Raw genomic sequence first — 18,178 nt, 5'->3', positions numbered from 1 at the left:
ACATCGCCAAGAATGAAAAACGCACGAATAGGGGTCTAAGCAAATCGAAAGTGAAGGCAATGCTCATAGTTTTTTCGATATCAGGGGTATCATCATGACTGAATGGGTGTCGCAGTTTCAAACGGTGAATCAAATCTACTACAAAGAAGTCCTAATCAAGCTGAGGGAAATAATAAGGAAGAAGACAGCGAATTTGTGGAAGAACGATGCATGGATCCTCCACCAAGACAATGCGCCTGCCCATAATGCCCTTTCCGAGAAGCAGTTTTTAGCAGCCAAGCGCATTCCTGTGCTAGAACATCCTCCGTATTCCCCAGACTTGACTCCCTGTGACTCATCTATTCCCAAAAGTGAAAAAATCATTGAAGGGAACACATTTTCAGTCTGTGGAAGAGATAAAACGAAAAACGGCAGAGTTGTTGAAAGGGTGATATCTGATGACCTACAGCATTGCTTTGGCACGTATGCAGTGGTGTATAGTTAGGGGAGGGGTGTATATTGAAGGGAATAACAGTCAATTGTAACTTTCTTTGGTGTCATAAATGTGATGTATTGCAGTCTCGTTATTTAATTGCCACACCTTGTATATCATTTTGTTTAGATTAAGTTCTGTCGATTGACATGTTTGCATGAGCTTTTATACTGACATATGTGACTTTATTCAGATAAAAGTTTTGTCGATTGGTATGTGTCTCTCTTGCATGAGCTTTTACACTGACATCATTGTTTAGATTAAGTTCTGTCGATTGATATGTTTGCAAGAGCTTTTATACTGACATCTATTACTTGTTCCGATGAAAGTTCTGATTATTGGTATATGTCTTAGCTTTGGATATTTTTTTTTTCCTGTCAACCCTATTAATGTTATTGAACTTGTCTAAACAAACAACTAAGTGTCACGGGAAGCTGTCCCTCCTGATCACCTACTAGCTACAAGACTGATGAATTTGGGAGTAACAACTATGACTTTACTTAGTAAGACGACCAATATATATTGTTTAATATTGTGGTATGTTCTTAGAAGTTTCTAAAATACGTATAGGCCTAGTTCATACTGATAAACAGTCCTAATCATAACTTCAAACTATTCCTGGTTAGAACTGAAACTTCCACATCAAAAGAAGATAGATACATACCTCGCTTTTGTACGCTGCAGCAAGGCCTCCAGCCGTTATCTCCATAATAAGTATGGCGAGGAGAAATATTCCATACTGAAAAAAAAAAATCATAATCAAAATGGACACTTAATAGATAAAAAAAAAATAGTTTCATTTGAATCTTTTGGGTATTATTATTATTATTGTTATTATTATTATTCAAAAAAATCTTTTTAAACTTCGGATGAAATTGTGTAAAAATACAGAGAGTATAGCACAAGGTTCTGCAATAACGTTGTAACAGTTATGCTTATAAATACAACTATTTTGTGTGCAAGGAGGATGAAAGTTTGAAGTTCGGTCCTGGCACGGGCGTCTCTGGCTGGGCAACGAGGGGACGTGTCCCCCAATATTTTGAAGTACAAAATATTCAATATTTTATTCTAATTTATTCACTAACTAAAGAATAACATATAAATAGTAATTATTATATTTATTTGGAATATGATATTCAGGCTATGAAACGATTGTAACAGTTTTTGATATACCTCAGGAGTCCGTGAAGATAAACAGAAAGGTAACAAATGGAATCGAAGATAAACAGATTGGGATAGTTAGTACCATTTAAATTACTTTCTTTGATGTTCCCCCAAATTTTCACGCCAGAGACGCAAGTGGGTTCTGGGAATACTGGTCCATGACACTTGCACTGGTGATCACGTGACTAAAGAGGTATCCATATAGGAAAATACACATTGTATGTTATGGTTTGTGGAGTTTAAATCTTGGGTTTTAGTGCAGAGAAAGTTTCAAATAATGTATGGGGAAACTACCCTTAACAGAAACTACCCTCAGTGGTAGAGCGTTCACCTCTGGTGCTTGGGGTCTCGGGTTCAAACCCTGCTCCCGCCAAGTGAACTTTGTGGAGGACAAACACCGTGTGCGTGGGTTTTCTCGGGGTTCTCCCGTTTCCTCCCACTTTCTTCATTCCACCATTTCATTCATCTCTCATCATCACCGTCTCCTTTAGCCTAGCCGGCATAATCGTGGGACGTAAAACTTAAAGATTACCGTTGAGTTTAATTTTTCTAATCCTGCCTTAACCTAGTTTTTTTTCTACTCTTTCTCAGAAGAGACTGGTTCATCTAGCTGTTTTAGCAATCGAAAATGATTTCACTGTTAAACTTTATTTTGATGATGTTATTAATGATTTTGCCAATGTCAAAGCAAGACGTAAACATTTTGGTACACAAAAGTTTCAGAAACGTCATTTTGAAAGTTTCAGAAATATTTAGATACAATTACATAACTTTTTATATCATTTAAGATTGTTTTATATTTTGCAGTCTTTTACACCATGTAATGTTGAACAGGTTATGCAGAGGTCAAGTAACTTAATGAGTTTACTCCAAACGCTCGCCAAATATAGGAATTAAAATATATTACATAAAATGAGTAGGGCCTAATAAGAAGTAAGAACAGTAATAACTAGTAATAGAAGTAATTAGTAATAGTAATAATTATAATTTACTAGTAAACGTAAAAGTAATATATTTTAAGAAGTGGATCGAGGATAAGAAGTTTTGGAGAGCGATGCGATTAGTGTGGTTAGGAGCGACAATTTCACTAGGGCCCATGGGTGCAAAACATGGAAATCTGACCCTGGGCAGACTACTAAAAATGATACAAAAGCTAACAATTTTTCTTTTGTCCGTTTTTCGTAAGTGAAAAGCGATAATGAAATGTAACTTACCACAATAATAGATAATGTTATATTACATCCGAAAATACGAATCAAAAGAAAATTAAGTGTTGCCCTCCATAGAAATTACACTGTGGCCAGAATATGAATTACCTAGGTTAAGGCTGCGACTAAAAAAAAAACGAATTCAATAGAAATTGATGACTTATGTCATCTTGGTTCCTTGTTAAATACTTTTTAAATAATATCTGTATTTATTTTGTACTGTTTATTACAGAATGAATACAAATATTTAAAAAGCAGTTAACAAGGAGCCACAACATAAGTCATCAATTACCGTTGGGTTTAATTTTTCTAATCCTGCCTTAACCTAGATTTTGGAGTAATTCATATTCTGGTTACACTGCAATTTCTATGGATGGCACCACAATTCTTCTGATTCGTATTTTCGGGTGCAGAATAACATTATCTATTATTGTGGTAAGTTACATTTCATTATCTCTTTTAACTTACGAAAAACGGACAAAAGAAAAATTGTGAGCTTTTGTATCATTTTTAGTAGTCTGCCCCCTTAAAAGAAGGAAAAAAAAACTAGTTTCTTTGGATTCTTAGCGGAAAACCAGAAAACAATTAATTGGCGAGTGATTTACGATTTCCTTAATCAGTTAACTGACATTATTTGTTCCAACTCACACCATTAAACATGTATTTAAAAAAAATAAACATAAATAAATAAATAAAAAATAAAGACTTACGGCAGTGAGAAGAAGACGAGACTCCCTGAGGGCTCCACAATAACCTAAAAAGCTTACAACAAATATAAATGCACCAGCTGCTATTAAAATATATGAAGCTTGTTCAATCGCTGTGGGCTGCGTGAATTGCTGCAAAAAAGAAAAATTAATGTTACTAACACCAGTGGTTTTCTAGTGCAAATAAGTAATGAAACATTAATATGTACTATCATCTTATAATATTTATACTTTGCATTGTTAAAATACCCTTGAAACTTAGGTTTTCCAGCTTATTGTGCACGATAATTATTACTACAATAGTTAAGAAACAACTATACAAAGAATCAATCTATGTGTTTTCTTGGTATCCAGTGGCGGACACCAGTTTCTATTAGATACGAGGGATGATCGAAAAAAAAAAAAAAAAGATTACATATTATGGCTTATGTGTGAGACACAGCTGGCAGATCAACACATATGATAATAGAAGGCACTCAACAATAGTCTTCGATGTAATGTGTCTTTGTTCAACCGCTTATCATAACGGCAAATAACCATTTGCATAGAAATCCGCGTTAAGTTCTCGTAGCCTCCGTGAGGCAACAGTTTTGACATAATCACATGTCAGATAATGGAGGCTATCTCCCCCTTTCTTTAGAACAGGGATAAGATGAAAGTCACTGGAGCTAGGCCAGGGCTGTAGAAGGGATGCTTCAGTCGTTCCGAGCGTAACGTCAGGGGTTAAGTACTGGGTCTACCACTGTGTCCAGAGTTATCGTTAACAATATTGGCATGTCTTTCTTTGAAGGCACGACACCATTTCCCTACATGTTGCTTTGAAATTTAACTCTCCCCTTACACTTCTACAATCTGTTGATAAATGTCAACAGGTGTAATGTTTTTGGTCCACAGGAACCGCACCACTGACCTCACTTCTACTTTTGACCAACTTTCCAGACAAGTCATCATTTTAAATGTCCGCTTCTCGGGTATACATGATCAGAATCTGAAATCTTCAAACATGCACCAAGACAGACATGTTATTAATTTACAAATAAATTTTCGTTAAGTTATAACGAATAGCATAGAAGTTTTATATTCTGTAACAGTTTTTTGATCATCCCCCGTATTTGCGTTCTTAAGATAATCTAAAATTGGAACAAAAGCTTGCTAGACAATATTATTTTACATGAAGTACCATTATCAAGACTCACTTATCTGCTTTCGATTTCCAGCCATTTCGAAAATTGGTATTTATTTTCGTGTTTCTAAATGGCTGCAAACGGAAAACTACTAGGTGCGTCGTGATAACGGTAGCTCATGCAAAATAATATTGTGTAGGGAGCTCTCGTTCCACATTTCGATTATCTTTTATCTATTTGAAGATATCACATAATTACTGTGAAATTAGCGGTATTTTAATTTTGCAGTGATAAGGCCTCTTAAGAACAGACGCTAGTCACTGGTTTGCTCAACATTTGCAAGAATCTCGTCGGAAACTGGCGGTCTCCCGCTCCTTTATTCGCCGTGAATTTCAGTACGACCAACTGCAAACACCTTACACCACTTGCGGACGTATTTGACATCCATACACGATTCGCCATACACTTCCGTCAATTTGCGATGAATTGCAATCGGTTTAACATCTTTTGCGTTCACAAACCAACGCGAACCACAAACTGCAAGCTCCATTACAAACAACTGTCAAGCCAAGACAGCGTTTCAGAGAGATGTGCGCAGTAGAGGTCTGCACGGGCTCGGGCCTACAAAATATATATCACTTCGGGCCCAGGCTGGGCTCGGGCCGTAAATTTTCAAATATACAACCATATTTCTCGGGCCTTTTTGGGCCTAACTTTGTAAATATACTGTATAACGATATATATTGCGCGTTTCTTCGTGGAGAACTTTTAAAGCACAACTGCAAAATTAAACTTCTAACTGCTGTAAATAAAAATTTTGCGTTAATTATTGAGTTTCTGTATAATTAGGGCATATTTCAGGTTCATTTGATTATCACACGAGCTTGGCCCGGACTCGGGCCTAAATGCTAAAACATATTTTGGACTCGGATTGGGCCTCACATTACAAATTCACGGGTCAGGCCGGACCTAGGCTAAAGATTCCGGCCCGTGCAGACCTCTAGCGCGCATACTTGTTTACGAGTGGGAAGAACAAACAGTGTTACCGACAGCCGCACGAACAATTCTCTTGCGTCTCCATGCTTTGGAGACTTTATTTTAGGGATTACCCTCGTATTTATAAAAATATATTACTAATCATTATATTCAAAACAACAGACGGAACATGCTCTACCCAACCCACTACAAACTTACACTATGTATAAATTAAATTTGTTTATAAATCATACAATTCAGCAACCGAGCTTTTGCATTTATCGAATAGATAACTGTTCAAGTTCACAATGATTTCAAGTGCAAGGAAATCATATTTTGACCCTGCAGGACATTATCAGAAGAAAGGAAGAATTGTCTCGCGAGTTGACATTTGTAATTTATGAAGCAACGTTCGTTCAAAACGGAACCTAATCTAAAAACCAGCTAAACTCTACTTTGAAAAGTAGTTATGAATTCAACTAGCAGCGTTCACCCCGCTTCGCTGCGGTCACCCCGGAACGCAATAAACTTTGTTACTTAGATAATTTTTACTTTTTCGCTTTCAAGTGATATGATAAAAACCATAGAAGATTGCACTAATGTTAACATTATATCGCCTGTCATTTATGTTAACCCGCCCCGCTTCGCTGCGGTCACCCCAACCCGCCTCGCTTCGCTGCGGTCATCCCGGAACGCAATAAACTTTGTTACTTAGATAATTTTTACTTTTTCGCTTTCAAGTGATTTATAGCGCCTGTCAGTTATGTTAACCCGCCGAGTCACAGGGTCATGCGGGTTGCATATAAATACGTTTATTTTTATACCTATGATGAACTAATAACAAAGGATTTGTACGTATGGACACCTGAATGGTCAATTATCTCAAGACACTGGTAATTGAAAATTAAAGTGATATGATAAAAAACATCTAGGGTCCACATCCTAACAACCCCCCAAAAATGAAAGAAATCGGTTCAGCCGTATTAGCGTGATGAGCGGACAAAGGATTTTTTGTACGTATTGACACCTGATTGGTCAATTATCTCAAGACACTGGTAATTGAAAATTAAAGTGATATGATAAAAACCATCTAGGGTCCAAATCCTAACAACCCCCCAAAAATGAAAGAAATCGGTTCAGCCGTATTAGCGTGATGAGCGGACAAAGGATTTTGTGCGTTCTCTTTTATATATATAGAAGATATGTGGTATTTGCAATACACAGCTTCCGGTTACAGAAACAGCTTCACCCAGGAGAGTGTGAATAGCTAGTGTTGCTCACGAGACAAGAAGTATGGTTAAGAGTCTTCATCCCGGCGCTAAAATTAAAATTAAAATACCGCTAATTTTACAGTAATTATGTGATATCTTCAAATAGATAAAAGATAATTGAAATATGGAACAAGAGCGACCTAGGACAATATTATTTTGCGTGAGGTACCGTTATCACAAGTCACCTAGTGGCTTTCCGTTTTCAGCTGTTTAGAAACACGAAAATAAATGCCGATTTTCAAAATGGCTCGAAATCGAAAGGAGATAAGTGAGTCGTGATAACTGTTTCTCATGTAAAATAATATTGTCTAGGGCGCTCTTGTTCCACATTTCGATTATCTTTTATCTATTTGAAGATATCACATAATTACTATAAAATTAGCGGTATTTTAATTTCGCCGGGATGAAGACTCAACTAGTTTGCAAACTTTGTAGAAGTCTTGTTTCGATTCGGTTCTCGAAGAATTTTCGTGGAGCTCATAGGGACGCCAGTTTCTATGGAAACTAGGTACAGAAGTTTGGGGATTATCGAAAGGGAGGCATTACTACAATTTAGACACCGCCCTATAATGGAATGAACTAGAACAATTGTTCCAATTCACTTCAAAGTTGTTGACCGTTGTTTTTTACGGCAAGATAAGGGCCCCATACCTTTGTACTTTGATATTTGCGTAGTAATAGTGATGGTAGTAGTAGAAGAGGAGAAAGTAGCAATATTAACTACAATTAAATTACAAATGTTTATTTATGTTACAAGCATAGAACCGTACATACTGGAAATCTATGACATTATTTAATCTTTTATGAATCATGAGATATAAATAATGCCACGTACCCCTAGGGGTCGCAGACCTCCAATTGGGAAATACTACTGAACTAGAACGTACTGTATTAACAACTCGAATCTGTGGATGCTCCCTTTGGAATTAAAATTCAATACGAAATTCATTGCTGAATGTAAGCCAAGGTTGTACAGAGAAAACGTCTGCAGGTAGGGGAATATTAAAAATAAAACTCCATCAATAATGTATTCTGACATCATGAACGGCAGGTAAGCGTTGTTAATTTTGCATCTGAACTTGTCTCTGTAACGTGCTCTGGATTGTATGCCTCCTGATATAACATCCTAATGAAAACCGTATAGGGGTAGGATTCTACAAGTTATACGCATTAATACAATTGTAATGCATAACGATACGTAGCACGAATATTTACTGGTAGGGATATTCATTTTGCATAAACTATATATAGTTAGCAATCAGAGTACCACAGGGGGTGTAGCATTTCCCGTACTTTATGTCTTTATACAAGTAAATGGCCTATCTTGCATTTTGTCTAGTTTGGACTCACTTTAAGTTAGCGGACATATCTGATAATTCTGTTGGGAACATGTCTGGGAATTATGGCCTGTAGGGAATCTCTTGCACATCACTGAAATATCACATTACATTACGCACATCACTGAAATACCTATTTGTGGCTAGCGTTTGTGTGAATTCTTCAACGTTGATATGGATCGCCACTCCAGTTTCTCGTATTCGAAATAACGCGATTTTTTTTTTTTTTTTAAACAACCTTAGCTCAGAAATTATGAATTTTCCCCTACGGATCCATACAAACCTTTTCCTCATTTTGATATGAGGAATCATTTCTTACAGTCTGTGGGTATAGTTCATGGGGGGGGGAGGGGGGACACAGGAGCTCAGTGGCAGAACATTCACTTCTGGTGAGTGGGGTCCCTGGTTCAATCCCAACTCGCGCCAAGTAGGTTTTGTGATGGACAAAAAGACTGTTCGTGTGTTTTTCAGGGTTCTCCCGTTTCCTCCCACTTGACTCATTCCATCATTGTATTCATTTCTCATCATCACCGTCTCCTTTAGCCTAGCTGGCATAACCGTGGGACGTAAAACTGACAAAATTCATTTTATTTTTCCCATTAACACCCCGTATATATAACTTTATGAAATCAGTCTAGAAATTTTATTGCTGCAGTATATATATATATATATATATATATATATATATATATATATATATATATATATATATATATATATATATATATATATATATATATATATATATATATGACACGAAGACAGAATGCAAATCTAGTAAATTTGCTTATCACTACTACGTAAAGGGTAAGAACGAAGCATGACAACTTGAAAACAAAATATAAAAATTAAAGTGAATCAGACTTCAACCGTATTACGAAATGCAATTTTATTACATGTAAATAAAAACACATTTCTACTGGTTAAACTTTACTTCACAATTCATCACTCTGGCATTTTGAAGACAAGTTTATATCTGCATGAATGTCAAATAAAAGTAAAAACTCAAAAGTAAATTCACCATGAAGCAAAACAAGACAAAAATTAAAACACTTTTTTTTTTTTTCAAGTGAACGAGAAAAAGAATAAATCTTATGTGGTTTGTGGTATGGTCATACAAACGTGGCGATTTCAAATTATCATCGGCATATCTATAGTGCTCTGACAAGGGTAATTTCACATTTTACGAAGCGTAATCTTCAATTGTTCTTTGACCTTGGCACCTTTCGTTCAGCTCATCAGCCATTCGCACAGTTCACTCGCCTTCCAAGTAATAAACAGGCCCCAAATGTCACATGACTTTTTTTTTTACTACCTTTTTTCCTTGAGAATTTGGTTCATCTTGATCGGTGTTTAAAAGCTTCCTATATTTACGTTGTCTTCGTATTGCAAGAATTATTTACACAGGGAAAAAAAAATAATGAATATGGGTTACCTGTAATGTTATTCATTAATGATACAACACACAAGCTCGTAATGTGTCAACCTGACATTATTTTTCATTCATGAGACCCCTTATCGAGACAGTAGGTCAAGGCAAGAACGTCTCGCGTCTACCAAGCATCATCTCGCATTTATTTCTCTTCTTAATGAGTATTTCAATCAGATTATACGCTTAACTCAATAACGCTTAACTTAAAATACAGTATCTTCAACTTTGCCACCACTACATCGAAAGGAAAATTAAATGAAATCCTAAATTTTACGTCCCACGTGCGGGCTAAAGAAGACTGATAAGAAATGAATGAAATAGTGGAATGAAGAAAGTGTGAGAAAACGGGAGAACAGCGAGAAAACCACGCACACGGTGTTTGTCTACCACAAAGCCCACTTGGCGCGAACTGGGATCGAACCAGGGACCCCAAGCACCAGAGGTGAACTATATCGAAGTACGGTGGTTTGTTCAGTTGCAGAAAGTTTACCTCTGGTGCGAAGGTTTTCTGTTTCGATTCCAGGCCATCTGAGTTTGTAGTAAGGACGGATTTGGAATTCAGATTTGTGGGCTTTCGGCATCTATGGCCATGTTAGCCCGTTACGTATGAGGGTTGACGTTCCTCGGGATCACACTATCCAAAGAAAGGAAAGGAAAAAAATTATAGGGGAAGAAAGGAAGCAACCTGGGGCATGTGTGTGAGGTACCATCCCGCCATTTGTCTGGCATGAATGAGGAAAACCCAGGAAAACCTCCCTCAGAATGGCTGGCCTGAATAAACTTTTACACTGTTTCGTCCGAGTGCCCCCACTGGGGATCGAACCCAGGACCGCTCGCACCAAAGGCTGTAGTAAGAATGGGCAATCTTAGTTTTTATAAAAGCAAACAGTTTTGTAGGAAAACAGATTTGTTTTCTGATTGATAGAAAACCAGAATCAGCAAAAAAAAAAAAAAGGCTTCGAGTCTAGTTTGTGTTGGTTAACAATGTTCGTGTGTTTCTCCCACATTCTTATTCCATCATTTTTTAAAATTACTATTTACTTCATTAATAATATGTTTCCTTCTGGCCTAAAGGGCATAAGCATGAAAAATTGACCACCAAATTTCATTTTTACGGTCGAGTGAGTTGATTTTGAGTTCAACATCTCGTTCAGCAGCGCGGCTATATGAGACGTAGAACTACTGATTAGGGTGGAATCCGAATCACAATGAGCTCCCGCCGAGAATCGAACCCGGGTCTTCCACGCCAAAGGTGCGTACGCTAACCGCTTAGTCATGAAGGAGCTCCTCGTTTCTATCGTATTTAAATACGATTACTAATATGTCTGATTTACTACTACAGACATAATGAACGATACACTAATTTCTGTCAATCATGAACTTGACGTGAATGCAGTCCACTCTTATGCTGAACAACTCTCGAAGAGTTCTGTAGTTTTATATAATTTTATTTCAGTAATCTGCAGTTTAATGTCCCTGTGCTGAGGCTATACTTATCCCTTAAAAATTGGATCCAGATAGGATCAATGTGCGCCCTAATTAATTACGATTGTCCTGTTTTGAGAACAGAACACATTTTTCTGTCACTACAGAACATTATAATTAAGTTTTATTGTAATATATGTTCATTATGTGACACTGCTTTATTAGTATGTTTCCAACTACACAATAAACACCGTTTTGTTTCACATTTTCAAGTATTGTTTTGCTGCGAAATCCGTAATATATTCCGAAATAAGTTTGTGCTGTAATTTTTAGTGTGTTCCACTTATAACAATACAAATTATTGTCACCCTACATTTTCTCTTTCTCTTGCCTTCTTTTTATTGAGACAAGTGTCCTGTCCGGCAGCCTTTCTTTCAGGAAATTACGGAATTCTCTCCGGGAGAAAATCAAAATGAAGGCAATGCTCTGGGAAAATATTTTTAATTTTTTTTTCCTTAAGAAAAATTTCAAAAAAGCAGAAAATAGTTAAAGTGCTAAAAAGGAGAAAATTTTAAAAGCATTAAAACATTACTATTATTAATAAAACAATTGAAATCTGTGCCAAACCAAATTATTGGATAATATAAAATTATAGTTTCTAGGTACTATTAATTTATTATGATTATGCATTCACTTGTTTGGCTTGGTCTAGACCAGCGTTTCTCAACCGGTGTGCCGTGAATGGGCCGCTGGTGTGCCGCGAGTAAATCGAAACAAAATTATTAATTCTATAGCAATCAAATTGCAGGACATAGGGAAAAATGTATATTTGTATTTCACATTACTATGAACCTCTAATATGAATCTACAATATTAAGTTTCATACCGCGTTACTTTTCTGTACATTTTTAATATTGAAAAAGATATTTATCATTGTTATGATGTTATGACCATTATTGCTTCTTTCTTGTTGCAGATTATTTCGTAACTTCAAATTTTAAAATATTCAATCCTTTCGAAAAAAAAAAAAAAAAAAAAGCATGTGAATTACCTACATTTGAGTTTTAAAAGTAAAAGATTTATTAGTTCGTTCGTTATTTAGTGATCTTCCTTCTTAGTGAAAGTTTGGATGCAGTTTTCGAAAAAAGAGAGCGTATTTTTAAGAACCTAAATCCAATATTTCATTGCAATTGTTTTCTATTTTTAAATTAGAATGAAAAATAAGCATAATGATTTATCATGGTGGAAAACCAGTGATCGAGCTTTCTTCTCTGTTAGATCAGTAATCACAGAAAAAGATACCATGGTATTTTATATTTAAATATAATAAAATGTATGAGTGTGCCGCGAGAATTCAAGTTTTACCCATAGTGTGCCGCAAGTTGATAAAGGTTGGGAAACGCTGGTCTAGACTAATTGTTTTTTTTATTATTATTGATAATAGTAACGTTTAGAGCTTTCCAAAATTTTAGTTTTTTTTTTTTTTAATAGCTTTTTAGAACTGTCTTCTGCTTTTCAGCGCTCTTTTGAAGTCAGTTCAAGTTTCTTTAATATTTCTTTCCACTTTTTCGTTACTCCAGTAGTTTAGGTATGCACAGTACATAAACTAAATATTAAACTTCCTAAAAGGGACTAAAGATTATAAAACCATTGGGTGCGTCCATTATAATGAAGCACAGCGAATCTCTGACAGCGCTCAAAGCTTTTACAGTTTCAATGCCATTTGCTTATTTTACTCCAACAAAAAATATTTTCTTGTATTTTATAAAAGCATTGTTTTTACAATTATTATATTTTCTGTTTCCATATTCAGTTAGTTCCTATTTTAGTTTCACATAGTAAAACCTAGATCAGTACGATCTCCTAGATGTTATACTATACATGCAAACTCTAGAACATTTTGGGTTGCATAACAATAGGGTACACAGCAGAGAATAATAAAAACTGGTAAAAAACAGGATCATCGATCTTTCGGGATCCTATGGTACAATTTGTACCATCAGTGGCGTAGCATACTTTTGCGCCCCCCCCCCCCGCAAAGTATAGAGAAGGGACCCTAGTTGTAAAGCCGACAGAAGTAAGGTTGAAGTTCTACTTCTTTAAATCTTTATTCATCGCAAGACTTCGGGGCCCCCCCGCACTGCGGGGGTTGCGGGGGCAGCTGCTACGTCACTGTGTACCATCATACGGGTGTTTCATGGTTCATTGCGTTATAACTCTCCTATTTGAGCTTTTTCGTCCGGTTTTTTTTTTTCTTCAAGTCCAGAGGCATTGTAGAAGGTCTTACGTATGGTTTCACACCTTCCTGCGTCGAGACATAGGAGGTGACATAATTCTAAAATATATATTTTCATTTATTAAGCCTATGTTCATTATTTTTTGGCGAGCTTATTTTTGCACATAGAAGATTGAAATTTTGCACAAATATTCAGTCCACCGAGTAGTATTTACCACTTTTTTTTTTTCAGATTTGTGAGTTAAAACAGGGGGGTTCCAGAGGGGCAAAGGGTTGAAAAAGGGATATTTTTACCCGAAAAATCCCTTTCTTCGGGATTTTCCCGCCTTATATACATGATGGAGACACGTGAGTCATACCGTCTGAAAGGCAGTTCTATTCTGAAGAGAATGATGGGCGAAACATGACCCTAGGGTAATTAGGGATGTCTCAGGATTTTTTCCCTGAGATCATAGTGTTTAACGGTAATTTGGGGCATTGTGGGAATTCTTGATAAAATTTCTCCCGCCCTTAGTATTCAAGATAGAAACTTGAAATTTGGCACACACATTCAGTATACCAAGTACTATTTATCAGATTTTTTTTTTTTTTTTTATGTCTACGTTCACACAAGGCCGTTCCAGAGGGGGCCCAAAGTGTGAAAAAATTTCCTCCGAAATTTTCCCTTTGACATTTTTCCCGCTCCTGGTATATGGTATGTGCATGCAAGTAGTACCATTTGAAAGCCAGCTCCATTCTGAAGAGAATGAGGTATGAACCATGATCCTAGGATAAATAGTGACGATGCAGTAGGTGCTTGACTGAAAGTCTAAAAAATACCCCAAAAACCCAGGATCCCGTAATGAATATGGACTGCCACTGTTGAAGTCGCCGTTAGCCATGGAGAGGTTAATGGATTGACTATACTAACCAACCTGGCTGAGATAGTCGTTCTAGCTATCAACTGCTTAAACAGAAACAAAAATTCGTTTTCGTTCAAAGTTATCCGGTGGAGTTAACAGATGGACACACTAGTATGCAAGATTTCAAATGCAAGATTTGAAAAATAGAATGCACGATTTCAAATGTGGCTAGAAGTCAACAATCGCATTCGTCACATAAATCTGTAGCAGTTAAGAATACAGTACTGTATTTGCATGCTGTTGGCAAATACAATACAAATATTATATATGTTGATTCCTTGGGCTGTTAGGCATAGTTTCACAATAAACTTACATGCTGATGTTGCAGGTTTTTTGCTGCGGACTGTACAAGCTTCAAGTATGTTATAGAATTGTTGTAGAGATTGTGTTAGCGTAGAAGAAAAACAATAATAGTTATTCATTGGGTCTATTGTAAAACTTAGTTATTCCAATAATTCTTTTAAAAGTATATTTGTCTATTATACGTACAAAAACAAGATGTGATTTCGTGTGTGATCACATTACGCAATATCTACTGAACCAGTTAAAGTTATAATTGACAAGTTATTAACCTTAGGCCTCCCAAGGGTCATATGTTAAATTGATTAAAATGCGCATTCTACGGAAGGAGCGTGGCAGTCACAATTTATGCGAAAATTTTAGTATTTCACGAATCTACTACGTTAGGAAGATGAAACTCGGTATACAAAGTCTTCATTAAAAATAACAAACAGTGTCCCCAACTCTCCACGGTGATAGAGGTACTGTCTGTCTGTGATTCAATCCATAGTCTTCAGGGTGGCTGAGATAAATAGCACTGACACTTCCGATGCTGAAGTTCAAATTCGTCCTGTACTGGCATAGCGGGTGAGAGGTGGCAAAAGGATGACAAAAAAATCGAAAATGACTGATATTAGTGGCCAGTCCATAAATTTTGAGGTTACCAAGATGAATAGCGACAATCCCGATGCTGTTTAAATCTAGATTCGGCATGAGTAAGAAGGGAGTGATATTACGGATTTTTCTCATTACATTTTCATTATGTGCGTTGCAAGGGGGGGGGGATTCAAATATTTTCCATAAAGCTATTTTACCCGTGCGAAGAAGGGGAAATTCAGCTAGTAAATTTCTACATTATGAAGCATTATCCTAATCTATGGATATCTCTGAGCTGAATTAACTGTTATAGAATATGAATTCTCACAAGTTTTGGAGAAAATCCCAAAAACTCCATATTTATGGTGGTAAAAAGTATGCTATTCGTTGCCAACAATAACTGATTGTTTCTTTCTACTTCATTTATGTAATTTTATATGTAAAAAATATTCTGTAACATGTAAACTGTATATATTCTTTGTTTTCTCCTAACGGTGACACTCATACTTCTAATATCTGTTTTCTTCGGCAGTAAAGAGTATAGGCAATTTCTTTCTTTCTTTCTTTCTTTTTAATATAAACTAGCTAAACCTGCGCTCTCTACACAGCGTATCATTTACATATGAGCATGAATCTGTCATTCCTCACAATATCTGTACATGTCCCTTAACAAACACAAATGAAGGACGTCTTCATAAAAATCGGCAAGGAGTATCATGAAAGGGAGATTTTCTCTTATTTTTTCAATATCTTGCACCGTTTGCAAGATTGAACCTACTTCCGGTTGGAGTTTCTAATTCATGTACGATCAGGGTTCTCTTTCTTCTTGCATCTAGTATGTAATAAGCAAATACATTGCATACACAATTAATTATAGTGTCAGTGATACATATGGTGTTCATTGAGGAAAACACTCCAAACAATATTCATCTCAGCTTGGAGAAATTGTTATCCTTTGTTTTTCATTATCATTTGGCCATGAAACTAACGCCTGAGAGATATGCAACCCGTACGTACAACGATGTGGTGTTAGGATGTATAATCAAGAAATAATGGCCATATACTTTAAATATTCGATTAGAACTGGACAATCTACACAAAATTTGGAATCGACCAGCGAAAATTACACGTTTCTAGCACTTGTGTTTTTCGAAATGATTGGAGTCAAACATATAAACATTTCTTTGAAGACAAACATATAAACCTAGCATTTTATTACATAGATTAAGATCTCTAGCCATCTGTTTTTATTTCCGTATTTAAAAAATTAATATTTAAATTTATACAGATTTGAATATTGGAAGTGTTCAAGAACATATATTTGCAATTAAAAAAAAATATATCAAAATACAGAAAAAGTCTCCAATTTCTTCCACTTATTTAAATTTGAAGAATTACGTATTGACGATGAGAACCAGCACTTCTCCCCTCCTCTCTCCCATCTCATAAAAAGAGTACTATAAGTGACCACGATGAGTCGTGAAGCTTGACCTATATTTACCAAATTTCACCACCCAATAGAACGCAAGTGTGTGTCCCGATCACCAACCCTTCACCCATGAAATTCTACCAGTGTCTTTTCTCGCGCTATACAGAGATCATCATCTGAGGGTGCAGTGTTGTCAGATTGCTGCTAAGTTTCGTTTTGTTGTTCGATATTTTTCTATTATTATTATTATTACTGTTTAATTCGAACAACTGCTAGAGTTCGTGTTATAGTTCTTAAAAGGTTTTCTTTCTTCGCTCGTTTGCATCTAAATTTGGCAACACTGTTGGTGCATTTCTCTTTCATTTTTTTCCTCCAGTGTCCGTTCGGAAGGCACCTCTACGAATCGTATCGAATTCTTCCGATGCATCACACGTGACGGAAAGCACTTCTATGATTCGTCTAGAGGCTGGGACCTTTAAGTCGTCGCGGTCACTATAAACCTAACCAAAGTACGTATAATGTGTATTCCATCTATACGTGTGCAGTTTGTATATAAAGGGTGGCGCCTTCTACGTGCGGAGGCTAGTGCCATAAGTCACAGTCTGCGGGAACTTGTGGAAAACACCCCCGATAACTAAATGGCCAACCAGCACCCTCATTTCTAGCATTTGACAACCGCTCGTCAAGTCCACGTGGGGTACTTAGTTGCCAAAGTTCCAAACGCTGTTCTTTCAGTCTGTGATTAGAAGATTGTTGTTCAACATATATAGTTTTTTTATACATATATATTATACTCGATTATAGCAAAATGTGGAGGCTTGACATCTGTTTCACATTAGCGATTGTATTGGGAGAGAGATAAGAGACACAAGACATTGGGTGCTGCGACATTGCAACCCCGCAAATGCGGTCAAAAGAGGGATTGGGGGAGGAAGAGATACTGTTGTAAAATTCAGTAGGGGAAGTTCAAAGAATTTGCCGAACTGCTCATGTATTGAAGGAATACACTATAAAGAAGCACACGCGCTATCAGCAGTTATGCACTAATATTTGAGAATTATACGATGTGCGAGATGTCCCCCATATCCCTAGGTTGTTATTACAGAGATCAGTGTAATTTTAGTTTATTTAGTAGACACTATAGTCGATTAAAAGTATAGGCTAAATCATGATGGTCTCTGTGTAGTCTTAGAAACTGGCCTATTAGTCATCATCTTCCATGGTACCGGGGTAAAAGTGGATCTGAAAAGGTGGGGGACGGTAGGTAGCAGCATGACTCCACGCCGTTCCCCTAACTATATTTGCCCATTGTATTTTTTTCAGGAACTGGTAGGACACCGTATAATTTTTTTTCGATGTGGGGGACGGCGTTCCCCCTCACTTTTACCCTTGCATGGTACTGAAATGGATATTTTCTCCGAAATACTGTTGCCAACAGATTCAAACTAGGCGCCAGTTTTCGCTCGGGATGAGAGCGAGTAGCCTCTGCTCTGTTCTGAGTCACTTGAGAATCTCCGTAATGTTTTCTCGAAGAGAGAGAATGAAATATCCTGTAAACTCCAAGGATGTAAAGATCTGCTTATCACTGCAGTAGGGAAACAAAAGAAAATTACCCCTCAT

The 18,178-nt window shown here is 36.6% G+C and overlaps 1 protein-coding gene across 1 annotated transcript in view; it reads right to left on the bottom strand.

Moving 5' to 3' along the window:
• Tsp66E (Tetraspanin 66E) overlaps positions 1–18,178 on the bottom strand; it is a 52,737-nt gene that overhangs the window by 18,181 nt on the left and 16,378 nt on the right. Inside the window, exons 3-4 of the mRNA XM_081747707.1 lie at positions 3,555–3,683; positions 1,137–1,211 (exon numbers count right to left, since the gene is read on the bottom strand). Of these exons, the coding sequence (XP_081603833.1) occupies positions 1,137–1,211; positions 3,555–3,683 (204 nt within the window). The remainder of the gene's footprint in view (positions 1–1,136; positions 1,212–3,554; positions 3,684–18,178) is intronic.

Source organism: Thermobia domestica, unplaced genomic scaffold, assembly GCF_964235325.1.
Source record: "Thermobia domestica unplaced genomic scaffold, izTheDome1.hap1.1 HAP1_SCAFFOLD_496, whole genome shotgun sequence".
In the NCBI taxonomy this organism is placed as follows: domain Eukaryota; kingdom Metazoa; phylum Arthropoda; class Insecta; order Zygentoma; family Lepismatidae; genus Thermobia; species Thermobia domestica.
The sequence above is the reverse complement of the archived record's forward strand: the minus strand, read 5'-3'. Positions and strand labels throughout refer to the sequence as shown.